Source organism: Berghia stephanieae, chromosome 2 (assembly GCF_034508935.2).
Source record: "Berghia stephanieae isolate SIO BIC M18660-M18661 chromosome 2, UCSD_Bste_1.3, whole genome shotgun sequence".
NCBI lineage: Eukaryota > Metazoa > Mollusca > Gastropoda > Nudibranchia > Aeolidiidae > Berghia > Berghia stephanieae.
Genome location: NC_088361.1, coordinates 40,522,502 through 40,540,804, shown reverse-complemented (window position 1 = coordinate 40,540,804; position 18,303 = coordinate 40,522,502). Strand labels below are relative to the sequence as shown.

The 18,303-nt window shown below is 35.9% G+C and overlaps 1 protein-coding gene across 1 annotated transcript in view; it reads left to right on the top strand.

Moving 5' to 3' along the window:
* The window catches only part of LOC144964876 (solute carrier family 28 member 3-like), a 52,448-nt gene that overhangs the window by 30,564 nt on the left and 3,581 nt on the right, over window positions 1–18,303 (top strand). Inside the window, exons 8-11 of the mRNA XM_078899605.1 lie at window positions 2,396–2,529; window positions 3,988–4,153; window positions 12,929–13,072; window positions 16,981–17,097. Coding sequence (XP_078755731.1) covers window positions 2,396–2,529; window positions 3,988–4,153; window positions 12,929–13,072; window positions 16,981–17,097 — 561 coding nt within the window. The remainder of the gene's footprint in view (window positions 1–2,395; window positions 2,530–3,987; window positions 4,154–12,928; window positions 13,073–16,980; window positions 17,098–18,303) is intronic.

The following is an 18,303-nucleotide window of genomic DNA, read 5'->3' as shown; positions in this document are numbered from 1 at the left end:
AAAAGGTGCCCGCCTGATACCAGTGTTAAGAAAATTAGAATTTTACTTAATTATGGGCTGTTTTCATTGGGTTAACGCTTGTAATCAATTGATAATATGGAGAAGAGATAAAATGAGATAGCTCAACATACTCTGTTCAACAGAATATGAAATAAACAACTTGAAAGTTAAATTTGAATGCTGTTTGGCATGTGCTTAAAACGAGGTCAACGCATCACCTTTTTAGAAATCATGTAGAAACTAAATGTGATGTTTTAGCTCACGTGATTGAAATTTGACTAATAGTATAAAGTCAAAATTAACTTTTAAACGCAATTGCAGTATAGTACATATCTGATTAAGTTTCATATAGAATTCTTAAAAAGTTGGTGTTGCTTGTGACCTTTGGTGTCATCAAACACAGCACAATACTAAGACTCGACACGAAACTTTAAAGCTCATGTTTAATGTTTATAAAATGTTTAATTATGAGAAAAAAGCATAGATTTACTATCTGAACTCAAATCTTGGAGTAAATGTATACCGTTTTGCCGATATTGAGGTTTATTGGTTTTGGTGTCATTTGTCACAAGCAACACGGCATGTGTGAACACGTGGAAGTTTGTTTCGTTAAATGGCGATTCGCAATTTTGATCCACCCTTCTTACCAGTCTTTGAAGTGCAGCACTTTCATTTGCCTTTCCAGCGTGGCTCCAGGCAGAAAAGGTAAGTTGAACTTTGTTGTCATCGTTATTTTACATTGTCACAAGCAACACTTGATATTGGATATTACAAAGTGCCACCAAAAAATTCTGTTTTCAGCTGTTATTCTATTTACAAATATGATATTATGACATCTCACATAAGACTGTGATTTTGACACAATTAATTATTTCTTGTCATTCTATTTTTTTTATGTTTCAGGGTTGTATCAATCAAGAAAAAGACAAAACTCAAGCTTTCGACGAATCCAGATAAAAGAAGGTTTGTCAAGAAATTTGATTTGATTTACTATTAACACACTAAATTACTACAAACTAGCAGATTTGAGCAGTAGGGCGGATGTTACCGTATGGTTACATGAATTCATTACCATGGCTGATATTTATCTAGTGTTTGTGTGACTTTTGGTACTTTTTGTGACCATTGGTGTCATTGGTTAAAATGTCACAGGTGACACTTAAGTTTGAAGTTGCTAATATATTTCTGTTTTCATGTTCTTCAAAGCTTGAAATGTCATTGAATTACATTTTAACAGGCTATATTACATGTGTTCAGTTGCTATTCTTGATTTATTGAGGCACAATTGCGTTCTAGTGCCGATTTTGACCAAAGTAATAGCAACAATGGTATTACTAATTTCTAAGTATATTTCCAATTTGAAAGTATTTAGTTTCTTAAAATATTATTGAATTTCATTTTAGAGTAGGTTATTGTGCTTTTTTGACTGAAAATAATGATATATTATGGACGAAAGTGTGATTTGGTGTTGCTTGTGACATAAGTAATGGTGTCACCGGTCTTATGTCACAAGTCGCATTCAGATGCTCTAATTTCCATGATTATTTCTATTTTTGAAGTCTTTTGTTTCTGAAATATTATTAAATTCCATATTTAACTCTGGTTATTACACTGGTTTGACTGAAATTAATGATATATTGTCGAAATTGCAATTTGGTATTGCTTGTGACATAAGTAATGGAGTCATCGGTCTAATGTCACAAGTGACACATTGTCGCTAAATAGATATGCTTTGGTCACATTATTTCCCAACATTTTATTCCAAAAGTTTCTGAACATTGCTGGTAATAAGCATATGCAATATTGTTTTTGTTGTTAATGTACAAACATTTTTATGAAATAATATATTTGCATTCTATGTTGCTTGTGACCGATGACACCAAAAAGCAACATTTTCTCCAATAGTTGGTAATATTATTGTACTATGATTGTTGTTGATTGTGTCTTTTTGTCTATAACTTACTAAATAAAGTTTGATACTCAACAAAAATCATTTGGTTATTGAGTTTTTTGTCTCATTTTGGTGTCACCGGTCACTGGTGACACCAGCAACCTATAGGTATTGTTGACGATATTATGCTGCGTTAGACCTTAAAGTTATCTAAAGGGCCTTTGATTCATGAAGTACAGGGTTTTTGCTACACCTATAGAAACATGAATGGACTATTATGTCACTTTTATTTTGAGAAAAAAAATTGGCGCCTTTTGACCTTGGCTCATATATACATATATATATATATAGATATATATATATATATATACATATATATATATATATATATATATATATATACATATATATGTATATATATATATATATATATATATATATATATATATATATATATATATATATATATATATATATTTATATTTATATAATACCATTTCCCAGGCACCAGCCAACCACTTGCTGACGGCTGCTGTAATATCAGCCCCATCTGCTCTGGCCATCTCCAAACTCATGTACCCAGAAACGGAAAGAGTCTGTCTACAATCTCAAACAAACATAAGAATTGTCGATAAAACGTAAGACTCCCATTACGAGTTGCTATCACGCACCCATCAGTATCTTTCTGTAGTACGATGAAGCGGGTACTGACTTTTTCTCGAAGATGCATACGATGGGCTGTTTCCGGTGGTGACGCCTTCCTGCATTTGACACATAATATTTTAGTTCAACGGAACACTGGTTACATATTTGCATCTTTGAAATCATTTTCCCCGACATTTTAAATTCCACCATTGGTTATAGCGACCCCAAAAGCATTTGCCGACGTTGACGGCTGCTGTAATATAAGCCCCATCTACTCTGACCGTCTCCAATCTCATGTACCCAGAAACGGACAAGAGTTTATCTACAATCTCAAACAAAATAAACGAACAAAACAAAACAAAAATAAACGCATGGTTAAAAAGTTTCATAATTCAAAACGTATTTTTTCCATTCTCTTTTATCAATCCATTCGTCTATCGAACAAACCATCCGATGGCAAATGCTTTGATATCTGGTGTTTATCGATGCTGGTGTTTATTGGTATACGTGTAGCATTGCCATAATTGCGTTGTCATTCTTCCAATAATCTACTAAAATGAACTAACAGGGTGTAGTTTGGACATTTTTACTCTTGAGGAATCTACTTACTTGGTATGTCTGTTTGTGTGTATGTCTTGTGTGTGTATGTATGTGTGTGTGTTTGTGTGAGAGAGAGTGTGTGTGTTTGTTTATGCGTGTGTGTGTTATATTAAGTTTGGGATGGTTGCTTGTGGTGGGTTGGCCTTTTCGAGGTGGGGTTGTCAGTATTTTGTGTTTGAGTGTGTTATGAATTCTAAATTTTATTAAATGATCGATATCACCATGAACGATAGACGAACGGACCTTACATTTTAAAAAAGGTGAGTTAAATGTTTCCTTTGAACTGCTAATCACTAACCTTATGATTTCGTTAATAATAATAATATGAGAAATGGGGGGGGGGGGGGGGGGGGCAGCGTGGCTCAGCGGTACAGTCATTGCTTCGTACCCAAAAGATATCGAGTTCTACTACCCGCCTCGTTGTGTAGCCTTGAGCAAGTCACCTCGCCCTAGCTCACTTTGCGGCGCTGCACTGCGGTTGACACCTGGGTTGTTCCAGTCTTCCCTTGGAATGGACCCAAAAGACAAATTTCCCTTGGGCATGAATAAAGGGAAATCTATTTTATTCATTATTAAAATAATTCATGTTCATGAAAATATTCACCACTCATGTCTGGTGTATATATATATATATATATATATATATATATATATATATATATATATATATATATATATATATATTTGTGTGGGGGGGGGGGGTGTGAGTATGTATCCATGTGTTTAAATGCTCTCATTATCCCACTACTAAATGTAATTGGATGTTTTGTTTACTTTCGGAATATCTACACAATATTCAATTTGTCACCAGTTTTACTTTCCATATTAAAATATTCTGTCGAATTTTACAGGGGAGGAAGCTGTACGAGCGCGTTCTCTGATGGTGCAGGCATGGCAATTATAATGTGTGTTGCTATTTCTAGTAACATATTGGCCTTTGTATCAATAGTTTGTTTGCTGGATGCCCTTGTTGGATGGCTCGGTGAGAGGGCTGGAGTCGAAGACTTTACTTTCATTGTGAGTATAAAAAACATTAGCGTGTGTATTGATCCAGCTATTAAAAGTGCTAAAAACACAGCTTACTAATTTCGGCGATAGATCTTTTTATAAAGCAGGACCTACCATTTGGAACTCGCTTCTTTTGTGAGTAAGGCTCTCGGGCAGCGTAGAAAATTATAAGAAAAATCTAAAGACTCATCTTTTCCAGAAATGTTTACCCTAGGCATTTTCTTATTAGGATTCCACAGTCTGACGTCACGTCCGCCTAGCAACAAACCGCTGGCTCTAAACAAAAAAATCCGTGCTTGGTCCGGGAAAGGAATAATTGGAAAATCGCTCAGAAAAACAATTTTTATCTTAAATATGGTCCAGTGTTTTGTACCAGATTGTCTGCACCAGTCAGAGAGTCACTCCTGCAAGTTTTACAGATTTCAAAATGGAGAGGCAGACAAAAAAATTGAGGAAAAAGTGGATCACTTTAGTCAGGTAAGCACGCACGCCTCGTCGAACATTTGATAGAGTTCGTCGTCTAGATCTAGGTCAAGTTCTAGCTTACGTAGACCTATATTTTATGATTAAAGTGTACAATTGCACGAAATTATAAATAAAAATACATTCCAAACTAGGTTTTTATTGAAGTTGAAGCAAAAATGATATCTCAATCTACACGTTTTGATGCGGAGGCTGATAGATAAACTATAAACTGAATGAGAGTTCAGTTCTACTGATATGTGATAATTTGTTTTAAAGGACAAAAATAGAAGAAAGAGAAGAAAATATTTGTTAAAATCTTACTTTAAACTCGATACCTTTATGGCAAAACGGAAATAAATAAATAAAATAACGGAACCCCCCCCCCCCCCTCACGCAGATATTTCTCTCTCTCTCTCTCTCTCACTCTCTCTCTCTCTCTCACACACACACACACACACACACACACACACACACACACTTTCCTCTTTTTTGGAAAGTTTCTCTGATTCTCTGCCATGCCTCCCCTCCCTGACAGCCGAGGTGGCAACTCTGTGTGAACAAAGCAAGATGGCGGCAGGGACCTCGCTCCTTTACCAATGCCCGATTGTTGACACTCCAACGTTTTCATCACCGCACTGGCCAGTACAGTACTGACTGAAATAAATAGAAAACGCCAGTCTTGCCCCACTCAACCCCAAGATCAACTTTAAATGTGTAAATTTAAGAATTCATATTTTTATATACCTAGTCAAAATCATCAAAAGAAGTAATGACGAAGGGCGACATTTTGCTGAATGTGCGATTTCATAAAAGACAGGCGAGAGACCCACCAGTAAACTAGTCTCTTGTACACCTTTGATTTATCATGCATTGAGCTGGTGTCAAACAAGATAGTCTAAAACAAAGTACTTATCAAATTAAATACTATCAATATGCCCAACAGAATTTTTTTTTTTTTTAATCTTTTCTTTTCAGGAGAAAGGACAAAAGATCCAACATCATCATCAAGAGTGTGTTCTTGTCACTTCAGAGATGGTGACAAAGCCAACCTCCCTGAATTGTTTGACAGAAATAAAAATAAATTATTTCCATCAGAGCCAGAAAGAAAGAAAAGAACAGTGACACAAGGAATTCCCACCCCATCTCAATTGGCACCAACATCAAGAAGACCACCACCACCACCACCACCACCACCACCACCACCACCACCATCATCATCATCATGATCATCATGATCATCACCATCATCATCATCATCATCATCATCATCATCATCATCATCATCATCATCATCATCATCATCAGCTCAACTCTCTTCATCATCATCACAAAGTCCCACCTTTAAAAAAACCAGATTCCTCATCATCATTATTTTCCTCCTCATCATCATCCTCATCATCATTATCTTCTCCCTCATCATCATCTCAACTCTCGTCACCATCATCACAGGATTCCATCTTTAAAAACAAACAGATTGTAGAACAAGTGAGGATATTTTAAATAGAACAATAAATTTAATTCAAGAACAAGAAATTACAGACAAACATAAGGGAAAAGCTAGCTTTAAAAAACAACTTAGTTCAATGCACTTACACTGTTTCAAGCCTTACAGAAAAAGTTCTTCGAATGGAGACAGATGTACATTCTTTTAAAATATTTAATATTATTATTCAATAAGTTGAGTGCTTTAGAGGTAACATTATTTATTATAGTGGATGGGAAGTTCAGGAAGAGACAGTTGCATTAAAAGACAAAATTTTCATTACACTTATGAAGCTTAGACAGAACTACACTCACCTTCATATTTCACAATTGTTTAGCGTTAGTAAAAGTACTATAACAAATATTATACAAACTTTTATTCATGTTTTACATAAGGCATAAGCTTCTCTTTGAAAATGTTATGAAGGTTGCATGCCCTTCTAGACATAAAAATAAACTATCAGCTCCATCATCATTTTTAAGATTTCTAAATTGCAGAATGATCATTGATTGCACAGATGACCAAATTGCTATTCCTAAAGAAATGGATAAACAACGGTTAACTTATTCTTCTTATAGGTCCATGAATTCTGTGAAAGCTCTTGTTGGTGTGAGTCCAAATGGTGTGATAAATTGTGTTTCTAAACTTTATCCAGGGTCTGTCTCGGATAAGGTCATTGTACAAAATTGTGGATTACTAAAACTTTTAATTTTAAGCCCTGGAGATTTAATTTTAGCAGATAAAGGTTTCCTGATTCAAGATATTTTACCCCAAGGAGTAACTGTAAATATCCCTCCCTTTTTAGATAATAAATTTACTGAAAATGAGATTTTATTAACAAAAGAAATTGCTTCATGTAGAACTCATGTTGAGAGGGCTAATGAAAGACTGAAAAATGTTAACATCCTCTCATATATTCCAACCATGTTAAGAGAAACATCTGATATTATTTTTCAATTAGTTGCAGCACTTGTCAATCTCCAGTCTCCTCTTATTAAGGAGACTGCATTTTGTTAGCTTTGCCATTTATTTTGTACAACACACATATTTTGTTCATCATCATCAAATCACCATTCAAAATAATGGTTTTGTAGGTCACCCATACATGATTTTACATGATAAACACGACAAATTGTTGTATCAATGTATGTTCAATGTTAAATAAAATATGACAAATTAGTTTTGGACTGAATCAACCCAAGGCATCATCAAGATAGATCTGTGGAAGTAAAAGAATAAAAGATTCAAATTTAGAGCTGCGACCATGCTCAATAGGCAAAAAAACAAACAAACTAATAAAAGGTCTGTTGTGGTCTTGTGGTATGACACTCGCTTTCAGATCAGAAGGTCCTGGGTTTGGGCCTCGCTCGGCGCATAGTTGAGTCCTTGGAGAAGGCTCTTTACTCACAATCTCTCACCGTACTCAGGTGTCAAATGAGTACCTGGCCATTAACAGCGTTGTCTCTGTCCGAAAAAATTGTAATATCGCCTAACAGGCATCATGTCCCGTCTTACATGTTAAATGTTGCTGTTGGCCAGGGACCCCTTGTAAAGCACTTTGAGCACATTTAGTGGATATTACGCTAATAAAAGTTCAATTAAAAAAAAAATTAAGTGGTTCTTTCATTCATCTTGCTTTGTTGATAAAGGGGAAATCCGAAACGTCCATTTTATCTGTTTTCGTATATTAAATTGAAGTTCACATTCAATTTCACAATGTTATTGATCTCTTCGAGTTTCAAGCAGCAACATTTACATTACACCTTAACCCAATAGGAAGTTTAGTTTACCGTGACTAACACTGGTCTAAATAAATAAATAAAATTCCCTTTATTCATCCCATAGAGGAAATTTGTATCTAGGGTCTATTCCCAGGGAAGACTGAAATAACCGCGGTGCAGCGCCGCAAATTGAGCTAGGGCGAGGTGACTTGCCCAAGGCCACACAGCGCAGCGGCGGGTGAACGAACTCGGTACCTTTCGGGTACGAAGCAAAGACCGTACCGCTGATCCACGCTGCCCCTATGCCTACCACATGAAGTATAATAAAATGTCTAGTGTGATTGGTGATTGTGATGCTCATATGAGTATTATAATAAAGGTTACAATACGATACTAAATAGTATGTAGTAGACTATAGTCAATAGCAACGAAAATTAGCGAAGCAAGACCTCAAAGTCAAAGACTCAAAGTCCGTAGTCCATAAGATAAAAACACAATGATTCTATGACTCTCTCTCTCTCTAACTAAAATCGAACGTAAACAGTAAAATCTTTCCATTGGATATACTAAATCAACTTAAACTCAAAGTAAACTGATTATTGTCCAACAGTAGTTTTACGGGGATGTGAGATTTTGAGAGTGAGAGTCAGAAGACGATATGACTTACCTTCACAGAATACTCTTTATTCTTCGTGCTGGCTTGAACTTTGCGAACATCATGCCATCTGAGTAAGTGAAAGTCAAAACATGACCTGACTGATGATTATTTTCACCTCGCGAGACACTTTTATGCTCATTGGAGAAGTATTTCATAAGGGCGGAGATGGAAATAAAGTTAGTGTCGCCATTTTTCTCGATTGTTTAGAGCCAGCCTGCTCGTTACCATGCGTTGCTGCGCGGGATGACGTCACGACTTTTGAAGACTATTTCATTTTGTAAAACTTGCATAGTTAGTGTGTGCGACTGTTGTGTGTGTCTGTTTGGCTCTGTACGAGAGTGTTTATGGTTTGACAAGTATATTGTAAAGCGCTTTGAGGCTTCGGTATAAAAGAACACTTTATGAATATTATTATTATTATTATTATTATTATTATTATTATTATTATTATTATTATTATTATTATTATTATTATTATTTAGATAAATTTAACATACCAAAAAACAAAACTGTGTAACCTTTAACGTTTATAGTCCGATTGATATAATTTACTGAGAACTTATTAAGAGGAAGTAGCTGTTCATCATACTTTCTTCATTATTCTGTATGGAGAATAGGGAACAAAGTGTGATGTTAAAAACTGGTTCCAATCTCGTTGGAAGTGTAAAACCACTCTTCCGGAGGAACTGAAAACATATCTTGTATAAATAATCTTTTTATTATGGCATCTTATTTTCTGATCTAAATATATGCTGGTTGTCAATAGAAACAATCCATCCTCGCGAACTTGGACTAGCCCTTTGTCTCTGACTATCTCTGACTTATTTAGTCAATGACTTTAAAAAATCGGATTTCATGTGAGCTAACAAAGCAAGTCCGGGACTATACTCACGGCACCTTCGGATTAAGTTTTAGTCATTTGCCGAAGCAAGACTTCATGATTTAGTGTAAGTCCAGTTACTCGGTGACGTCATAACGTCAACAAGATAATAGCTATTTTTAGATTGAGTGCGCTTCGCTTCGGAAAGAAAATACGTCGGTTACCAATGATAGGGGCAAAAAGTGTCCTGTTGCCATTGACATTGGCTTTAAAAAACCATAAGATAAGTGCAGATAGTCGAAAGTACCTACTCATTTTTGTGATTAACAAAAAAAAAAAAAAAGAATGAATCTATCGGCTCGAAGTTGAGACTCTCAATGAGAGTAAACAAGAGACTGCGAAATCGAGACAAAAGTTATTCTGTTGACAATACAATTGACAGAAATAATGTGATTAATCAGAACGCACGTTCTCTTTTGTGTAATTGTTTGTTGTTTTGATTCAATTTCTTTGAGTTTCATTATCGGTATTCAGTTGTCTCGATGAAACTGCCATTGTTCTAAATATATAATTGACAGTCGACGATGGACATCATTGCAGTCAATAATAGTGTCGAGCGGAAGTCTCGATGATACCTCAAGTCATCGGCCACCAACACTCAAAACTTCCCGAACTCGATGACCAAGGAAAAGTCGGGAATTCCCGAGAAGTAGCACTTCAACTGAGCTTTGGATGGCTTTTTTGTATTAAAACTTAAAATACATTAAATAAATTCACTTTGTATAATAATAAAACATTGATACCTATAACTATTTTGATATATTTACGACGTTTGTGTTTTGTTAGCTGTTTAAAATATGATATAACGTCAATACCCAATACCAATGACTAGGTATTGAATGAAAGCACCGATGACTAGAGCGATGCTCGAGACTTTTTTGAGTCTCGAGACTCAAAAAAGCATCGAGACGCAAAAAAGTCTCGAGCTTCGCTGGAATCATCGCCGACGAGAGAGGGGTGAACAATGCAGATAGTACACATTGTTAGTAACGCGTGCGTCGCTCGCGCAGTATAGTCTCGAGACTCGGGACTCGGGACTCAATACGAGAAGCGTCGATGACCAAGGTTCTCGAGACGAGAAAAGCATCGAGAACTAAGTGGAGGTCGGGAAATTCTCAGTCGTCGATGACATGACTTCTCAAAACCTAAAGCATCGTTGACCTTTTGGTGACCCGGATGCCCTCCCCTAGTCAATAACAGTCGACAGTAAATATCGCGTGTGTTTCTAATTTTCAGTTTGGAAGTCTGTTGCGTTGTGAGTATGAATGCGTGTTTATCTTTCCTATCTTCTAGGGGAGGGCATCCGGTTCACCAAAAGGTCAACGATGCTTTAGGTTTTGAGAAGTCAGGTCATCGACGACTGAGAATTTCCCGACCTCCACTTAGTTCTCGATGCTTTTCTCGTCTCGAGAATCTTGGTCGTCGATGCTTCTCGTATTGAGTCCCGAGTCCCGAGTCTCGAGACTATACTGCGCGAGCGACGCACGCGTTACTAACAATGTGTACTATCTGCATTGTTCACCCTCTCTCGTCGGCGGTGATTCCAGCGAAGCTCGAGACTTTTTTGCGTCTCGATGCTTTTTTGAGTCTCGAGACTCAAAAAAGTCTCGAGCATCGCTCTAGTCATCGGTGCTTTCATTCAATACCTAGTCATTGGTATTGGGTATTGACGTTATATCATATTTTAAACAGCTAACAAAACACAAACGTCGTAAATAGATCAAAATGGTTATAGGTATCAATGTTTTATTATTATACAAAGTGAATTTATTTAATGTATTTTAAGTTTTAATACAAAAAAGCCATCCAAAGCTCAGTTGAAGTGCTACTTCTCGGGAATTCCCGACTTTTCCTTGGTCATCGAGTTCGGGAAGTTTTGAGTGTTGGTGGCCGATGACTTGAGGTATCATCGAGACTTCCGCTCGACACTACTATCTTCATGCAGTAGAGAGTTGATGTTACCCGCACAAAATAGCCGAATTAGTCACCGTCCTTTCAACGCCCACTTTTAGACAAGTGACTAGCTAGTCCGAGACTAGAAAGCGTTCATGAAATCCAATTTTTGGGCTTAAGACTAGCTAGTCATTTACTAGATAGTAAATTACTAAATCTAATCCTCGTTCATGTAAACGGGCTCAGGTTATTCATAGAGCAGACGGCGGTAATAGCCATCTCCCTTCGTGTCCTGACATTCGTCTTCTGGCGTTCTTGTTGGGTTTGTCTCTGGGTCTTCCACATCAGCGTTGTCCATTGTGTAAGCTTGCAAACTGAGTGCATTCATTTTCCTCTTCGGCCCCTTTTACCTCCATTTGACCTTTCCTCTCAGTCAGTCTCTTGTTTATTCAAAGCAAAGTGAGTGCAATCGCTCGTTTTTAGTTGCCGAACCGAACAGGAACCGAACGCGAACGTTTTATCCTGGACATAAAAAATGCATTTCAGTTTCCTACCAACAAAATGAAACAACTCACGGAGTTTCTTTCTTATTGTTTTTAGAACACCTTAAGATGATCAGTTCTCACTAAATAAATATTTGGATAGTAATAAAAATGTTTTAGGTTACACGCAGTTTTGTTAGCTGGTATGTTTCATGTGTTTGTTGTGAGTAAATTGGAGAAATTTATAGATAGTATACGCTTGGCTAAGAAGCTCACAACATTGCCATCCGGAAGTATAACGGACCAACACCCAAAACTGTTTTTAGTCTGGTTAATACAGTTTAGTGAGAATTACTCATAAACGCGGATGGCAAAAAACAATAACAAAGACCTGAGTGACGTCAACTTCAAACTATCTATAGCGTCTTTCATCAGCATCATCATTGCCTTTTTCACCCTGGGTCAGGGTATAGACCACAGACAAACAGTTTCCATCCTTCTCTATCCTGAGCTAACTTTTTTTTTATCTCGTTCCATGTCTTATCACTTCTCTGTATATCAGCTTCTTTAATTCTTCTCCATGTTCCTCGTGGCCTTCTGCTTGATCTTCTGCCCTGAGGGTTCCAGTCCAATACTTTCTTTGTTATAGTGGAGTCATTCTTTCTAAGGGGGTCCAATCCACCTCCATCGTCTTCTTCCTATTTCCTCTCCCACTGGTTTCTGCTGTCTTCTTTGACAAACTATTTATATTCACGCTGGTGTTTTCCATTCCCAGACCATGGTCTATCCTTATCCATCTATTTCGTGTCAATGTAGCTTACTCGGGATAAGATAAACTAAAATAAATTCAAATATTCCAGATTTCTCATTAGGCGAGACGCCTTATATCACCATATTATGTTAAAATATGAAACGGGTTGTATGAAACAGTGCCAGTCAAACCAAAAGTAAAATAACAGAAAAAAATCATCAATTTTTTAAAAAATTCAGCTTTACGTAATCAGCGTAATCTTGTGAAGAATACAAGTATCAAAGTGTCCCAGACATCGGGTAACCTCTGTTGTGTAATAATTGCACGTCTGACAGATAATCAGGAGGTCTGAGGTTTGGTCCCTAGTCGAGTTAGGCTTAGATGATTCTTATCATATCATACAATTACAACATTTCATCGGGTGTAATATGCTTCCAACAACAATCCCCAGATATTGTGTTCTTATGTGTTTTTCCCCCTGGCTTATTTGATGGGGGTGGGCGTGCAAGACTGTCTCAAAGTAGGAGAACTCATTGGCATCAAACTTTTTTCAACGCCTTTTATTAGCTATCGACAACTGGGATTTCTGGTTGAGGTAAGTGAAAAATTGGGAGCATCTGGCAGAGGAGTTTACAGATGTTGCGATTGATTGTTTGCTTTGAATTATTTCAGTGTCGGCTGCGCGGGTTAACTAGTAGTTATAATTTTGGCCATCAAGTTAAATCGGTACAGTGAAATCCGCATTAAGCTAACACTCTTTAAGTCAACTTCTGCTTAAAGTCAACATCTCAAATTTCCTCTTCTTTTCTAAGCGTGTTTGATTGATAATGGATAAAATCAACTTTGCTTAAAGTCAACCAATCTTTCTGGTCCGGTGTTGTTGGTTTTGTGGTCTTGTGGTACACTCGCTTTCGGATCGGAAGGTCATGGGTTCGAGCCTGGCTCGGCGCATAGTTCAGTCCCTGGAAAAGGCTCTTTATTCACATTTTCTCACCGTACTCAGGTGAAAAATGAGTACCTGGCCGTTAACAGCGTTTTCTCTGTTTTGTAATATCGCCTAACAGGCGTCATGTTCCGTCTTACATGTTAAGTGTTGCTGTTGGCCAGGGACCCCTTGTAAAGTGCTTTGAGCACGTTTAGTGGATAATGCGCTATATAAAATGTAATTTAATATCAGGATTCCACTGTATTAAGGTAGGAAGAACAAGATGTCAAGAAGTGATTTTAAAACTTAAAATGACTAGTTTATTTCCATTACCCTAAATAAAACATATAAAGGTCACCTAAGTTTCTTATTTTTTACTGTAACTTTGATTTACCCAAACATAATACTGTTGTGTGGCAGTGACGTCATATTTGTGTTATTGTCAAACCTTTAAAACTTGGGTAAAAGTCATATGATTTATTGAAAAGATTTAACTCAGTTTACCAATATCGTGTTAAGGTTTGCTAGGCAAAAAGATCTTTGATTACTCTGTGATAGAACAAAGATACATTTAAAAATTCACTGATATGACCATAACATTTCTAAGTTATAGAATTTTTATAAAATGAGATTTATATGCTTAAGAGTATTTGGTTTTATATTTTAATCTATTATATCAACTGTTCTTACAATAAAATAGCCTACGACGGAATAGTTGTTGAAGAGAGTGTGATAAAAAAAAAGTTTTTGTTTTCGTCTCTGCGGATACATGTAATGTGGGGAGTCGAAAGTCCTTAGAGAATGTTTTATAATGAATTTGGTCAAAACTGTAGACAGTTCAATATAACTGTGTAAGGTCACCCCCCCTCTCTCTCTCTCTCTCTCTCTCTCTCTCTCTCTCTCTCTCTCTCTCTCTCTCTCTCTCTCTCTCTCTCTCTCTCTCTCTCTTGTAGTTTAAAGACGGAAGAGCTAGAGCTTTGTTGATCGTCTTTGGACATTTAAAAAAAAAAAAGAGACTGACGTCTGAATAATGGGCTCCTTACACAATTTCCATGTTTAATTACCTATAGGTCTAATGGTAGATTTGTATTGTTGAAAAACCACAGCAACATTCGTCGAAGATAAACATATTCAAATAATATCGATCATGCTACTTGCCTTTTTAATTCAATCATGATATATAATATTGCATCAAAGTTTAATTCTCGATCAAAGATCCCACTAGTCCTGATACTATGTGGTTTGCTAAACCTCTCCAATGTCCTTTTTGTAGCTGGTGACAAATTGTAACTTAGTACCAACTAGGCCCGTGTAGTAATCATAATCAGGGGCTCCTCGAGCACCAGTAGGCTCAAAGGCCTGAACAGTTTCCCTCCATTCACTCCGGCCCCTTGCTTCAGTTCTTGCTCGATGCCAGAGTATATACCAGCAACATTTCTATCCCTCTCCACCATTGTCCACCATGTTGTTTTTGGGCGTCTCTTTTTCGTCTTTCCTCCATGCCAAAACTTTGTCGATCTGTAGACCAACATGATAATAATAATATAGTGTTGTTCCATTCATGACTGTAATTGATTATTTTAGCTTAATATTTCATATTTTGCAACTCCGACATACTACTTGATTGAAACGATGGGTAATATATAATAATGATAATAATAATAATAATAATAATAATAATAATAATAATGATAATAATAATGATAATAATAATAATAATAATAATAATAATAATAATAATAATAATAATAATAATAATAATAATAATAATAATAATGATGATGATAATAATGATAATAATAATAATAATAATAATAATAATAATAATAATTATTATTATTATTATTATTATTATTATTATTATTATTATTATTATTATTATTATTATTATTATTATTATTATTATTATTATTATTATTATCATGGTCATCATGCTTGTCGCTCCAACACCGAACCCACTCCACAGCTTCTGTGGAGCAGACTCTTAGGTCATGGTCAGTGCAGCTAGGCCCATCCTGGCATTATTTAAGGATCTGCTCCATCGTCTGCTCTGGGCATCCACATGTACACAAGCTAGTCTCAGCCAGTCCCCACTTTATCATGCTTCCAGTTGTTCTCCCAATGTTTTCCCCTGCTCTGTTCAGTGTTACCCATTCATTTTTGGGTAGCTCAGTTCCATAGGGCAGTTCTTCTCTCGGATCTTCAACAGCTTCATTTGCATGATTGTCCCACTCCCTCCGTGTGGAAAGCCTGCATACAGCTGCATGGTCAGGGTTGATGCTTTCTTCCCTCATGAAGCTCTTTCTCGACTTCAGTCTACTTGTCGTTGGGTTGTGGTCATGGAGGGTATGCTTTGGGTCCACTTCCAGTTTATATTTCTGGGCTTTGGAAGCAGTGGCTCTTCGAATGTGGGGAGGTGCAATGCCAGCCAGCCGATGGAGGACTGGAACTGAAGTCGATTTTAAGTTAACAGTAATGATCCGGCAGCAACGATGTCCTAATGTAGCAGGCGACCACGTCGCGTCCCTGGAATCCCTCGCTGGAGACCGATTGATACAACACGCACAACACCAACAACTCAGGGTGGTAAAAGGATATATATATATATATATATATATATATATATATATATATATATATATATATATATATATATATTGAATCGTGTTTGATACAAATATGGTACGAAAAGTGCTCGACATGTAGTAATGGAGCGAATTATTATTTAAAATATTTACCACAATGTTTGGGACAGTCTACATCAATGTTGATGTAGACTGTCCCAAACATTGTGGTAAATATTTTAAATAATATATATTATATATATATATATATATATATATATATATATATATATATATATATATATATATATTGAATCGTGTTTGATAAAATATGGTACGAAAAGTGCTCGACATGTAGTAATGGTGTAAATGGTGTGTTGTATCCGCTTTTTGTGATAAATGGTGTGTTGTATCCGCTTTTTGTGATAAATGGTGTGTAATTAAGCCTGAAACATTAATGTAGACTGTCTCAAACATTGTGGTAAATAGTAAAAAAATTATATATATATATATATATATATATATATATATATTTATATATATATATTAGATGTTATACCACGATATATCATGAATGAGTTTTTGTTTTGAAAGATTTATTTGCGTGCTGACTAGATAATGATCAAAGTAGGCGATATCTTAAGAAAAGTGAAATGAAAAAAAACAGTCACATTGATCGGAATATTCAGTTTAATTAACGAAGACTAATGATATATGGACATTTCGGGTTTCCTTTTTGTCAACACAACACAACGAATGAAACATTGAAAACAAATGAGAGATGAGAGGATAACGTCGCAAAGGTGAATCAAAAGTAAAAAGTGAAGTTATACTCAATAGAGAAAATGATAAATGTAATCGACATTGTATTAATAGTTTTATACGGCAATTTTAATCCTCTTAATCGTTTTGAGAGCGGCTGTCAGTGATACTATTTCGAGAAAATAGACGAAAATAAATTATATTATTACACTCTCATGATCTCATCTATTGTGCCATTGCTCTTCCTTTCAGAACCGAAAAATGTTGGAGAACTACCAGACTTTATATAATGACACAGCTTGGCATTGGCAAGGTGGTGACATACCCTTGGAAGCCTCTAACATGACATTAAAGGGTGGTGTTCTAAATGTACGTAATGACATATTCTAGGAATCATCTAACATATATTAAAGGGTGGTGTCCTAAATGTAAGTAATGACGTATTCTTGGAAGCCTCTAACACAACGTTAAAGGATGGAGTCCTAAATGTAAGTAATGACATAATTTTGGATGCCTCTAACATGACATTGAAGGGTATGTCCTAAATGTAAGTAATGCTTTATTCCTGGATGCCTGTAACACACCGTTAAAGATTAGTGTCCTAAATGTAAGTAATAATATATTTCTAGATGCCTGTAACACAACGTTAAAGATTAGTGTCCTAAATGTAATTAATGGTATATTCTTGGAAGCCTCTAACATGATATTAAAGGATAATGTCCTAAATGTAATTAATGACATATTCTTGGTAGGCTCTAACATGACATTAAAGGGTAGTGTCATAAATCTAAGTAATGGCATATTTTTAGAAGGCTCTAACACAGTGTTAACGGGTGGTGTCCTAAATGCAAGTAATGACATATTCTAGGAATCTTCTCACATTATATTAAAGGGTGGTGTTCTTAATGTAAGTAATGACATATCTATTCTTCGAAGCCTTTAACACGACATTAAAGGGTGGTGTCCTAAATATAATTAATGATATATTCTTTGAAGCCTCTAACTCTGCAATAAAGGGCGGTGTCCTGGATGTAAGTAATAATGGTATAAAGTTGTAAGGAGCTGACCCGCCATACAATGACAAAAGGCGTTAAAATTTTTGGCCAAAAACGTTTTACTTGAAACAATATCAATTGAATGGGATGGCTCTCAGCTTGTTAAAAAGTCCCTAAGAGTGACTTAAAAGAAGTCTAAAGTTTTATGGGTTTTTTATTTTAGAATTACGAGATCATCTTTTTTTTAAAAAAATAGAAATTAGAAATATGTTTTCTAACAGTTTTATGAGTGCATGGTAAACTTGGAATTTCAATTTTTGCTATTTCCTCTTAACTTAAACGATTTTGAAGCAGCGACACCTGGAGACTGAAAACTATATTTAAGTGTTCCTCTTAAGAGCCCAATACGCTTAGTGAATACTGGCAAAATGTTAAAAAAACACAAAACTTTTCATCTAAATACAGTTTAATGTAGTGAGGGGTCCTTGTAAATAAATCAAAAAAATATGCCCATTTTTGGGGGTATTTTTACTTCCTTCATCGTTTCTCTTGACGGCGAAGGGTCCGGGCCTCTAAATAT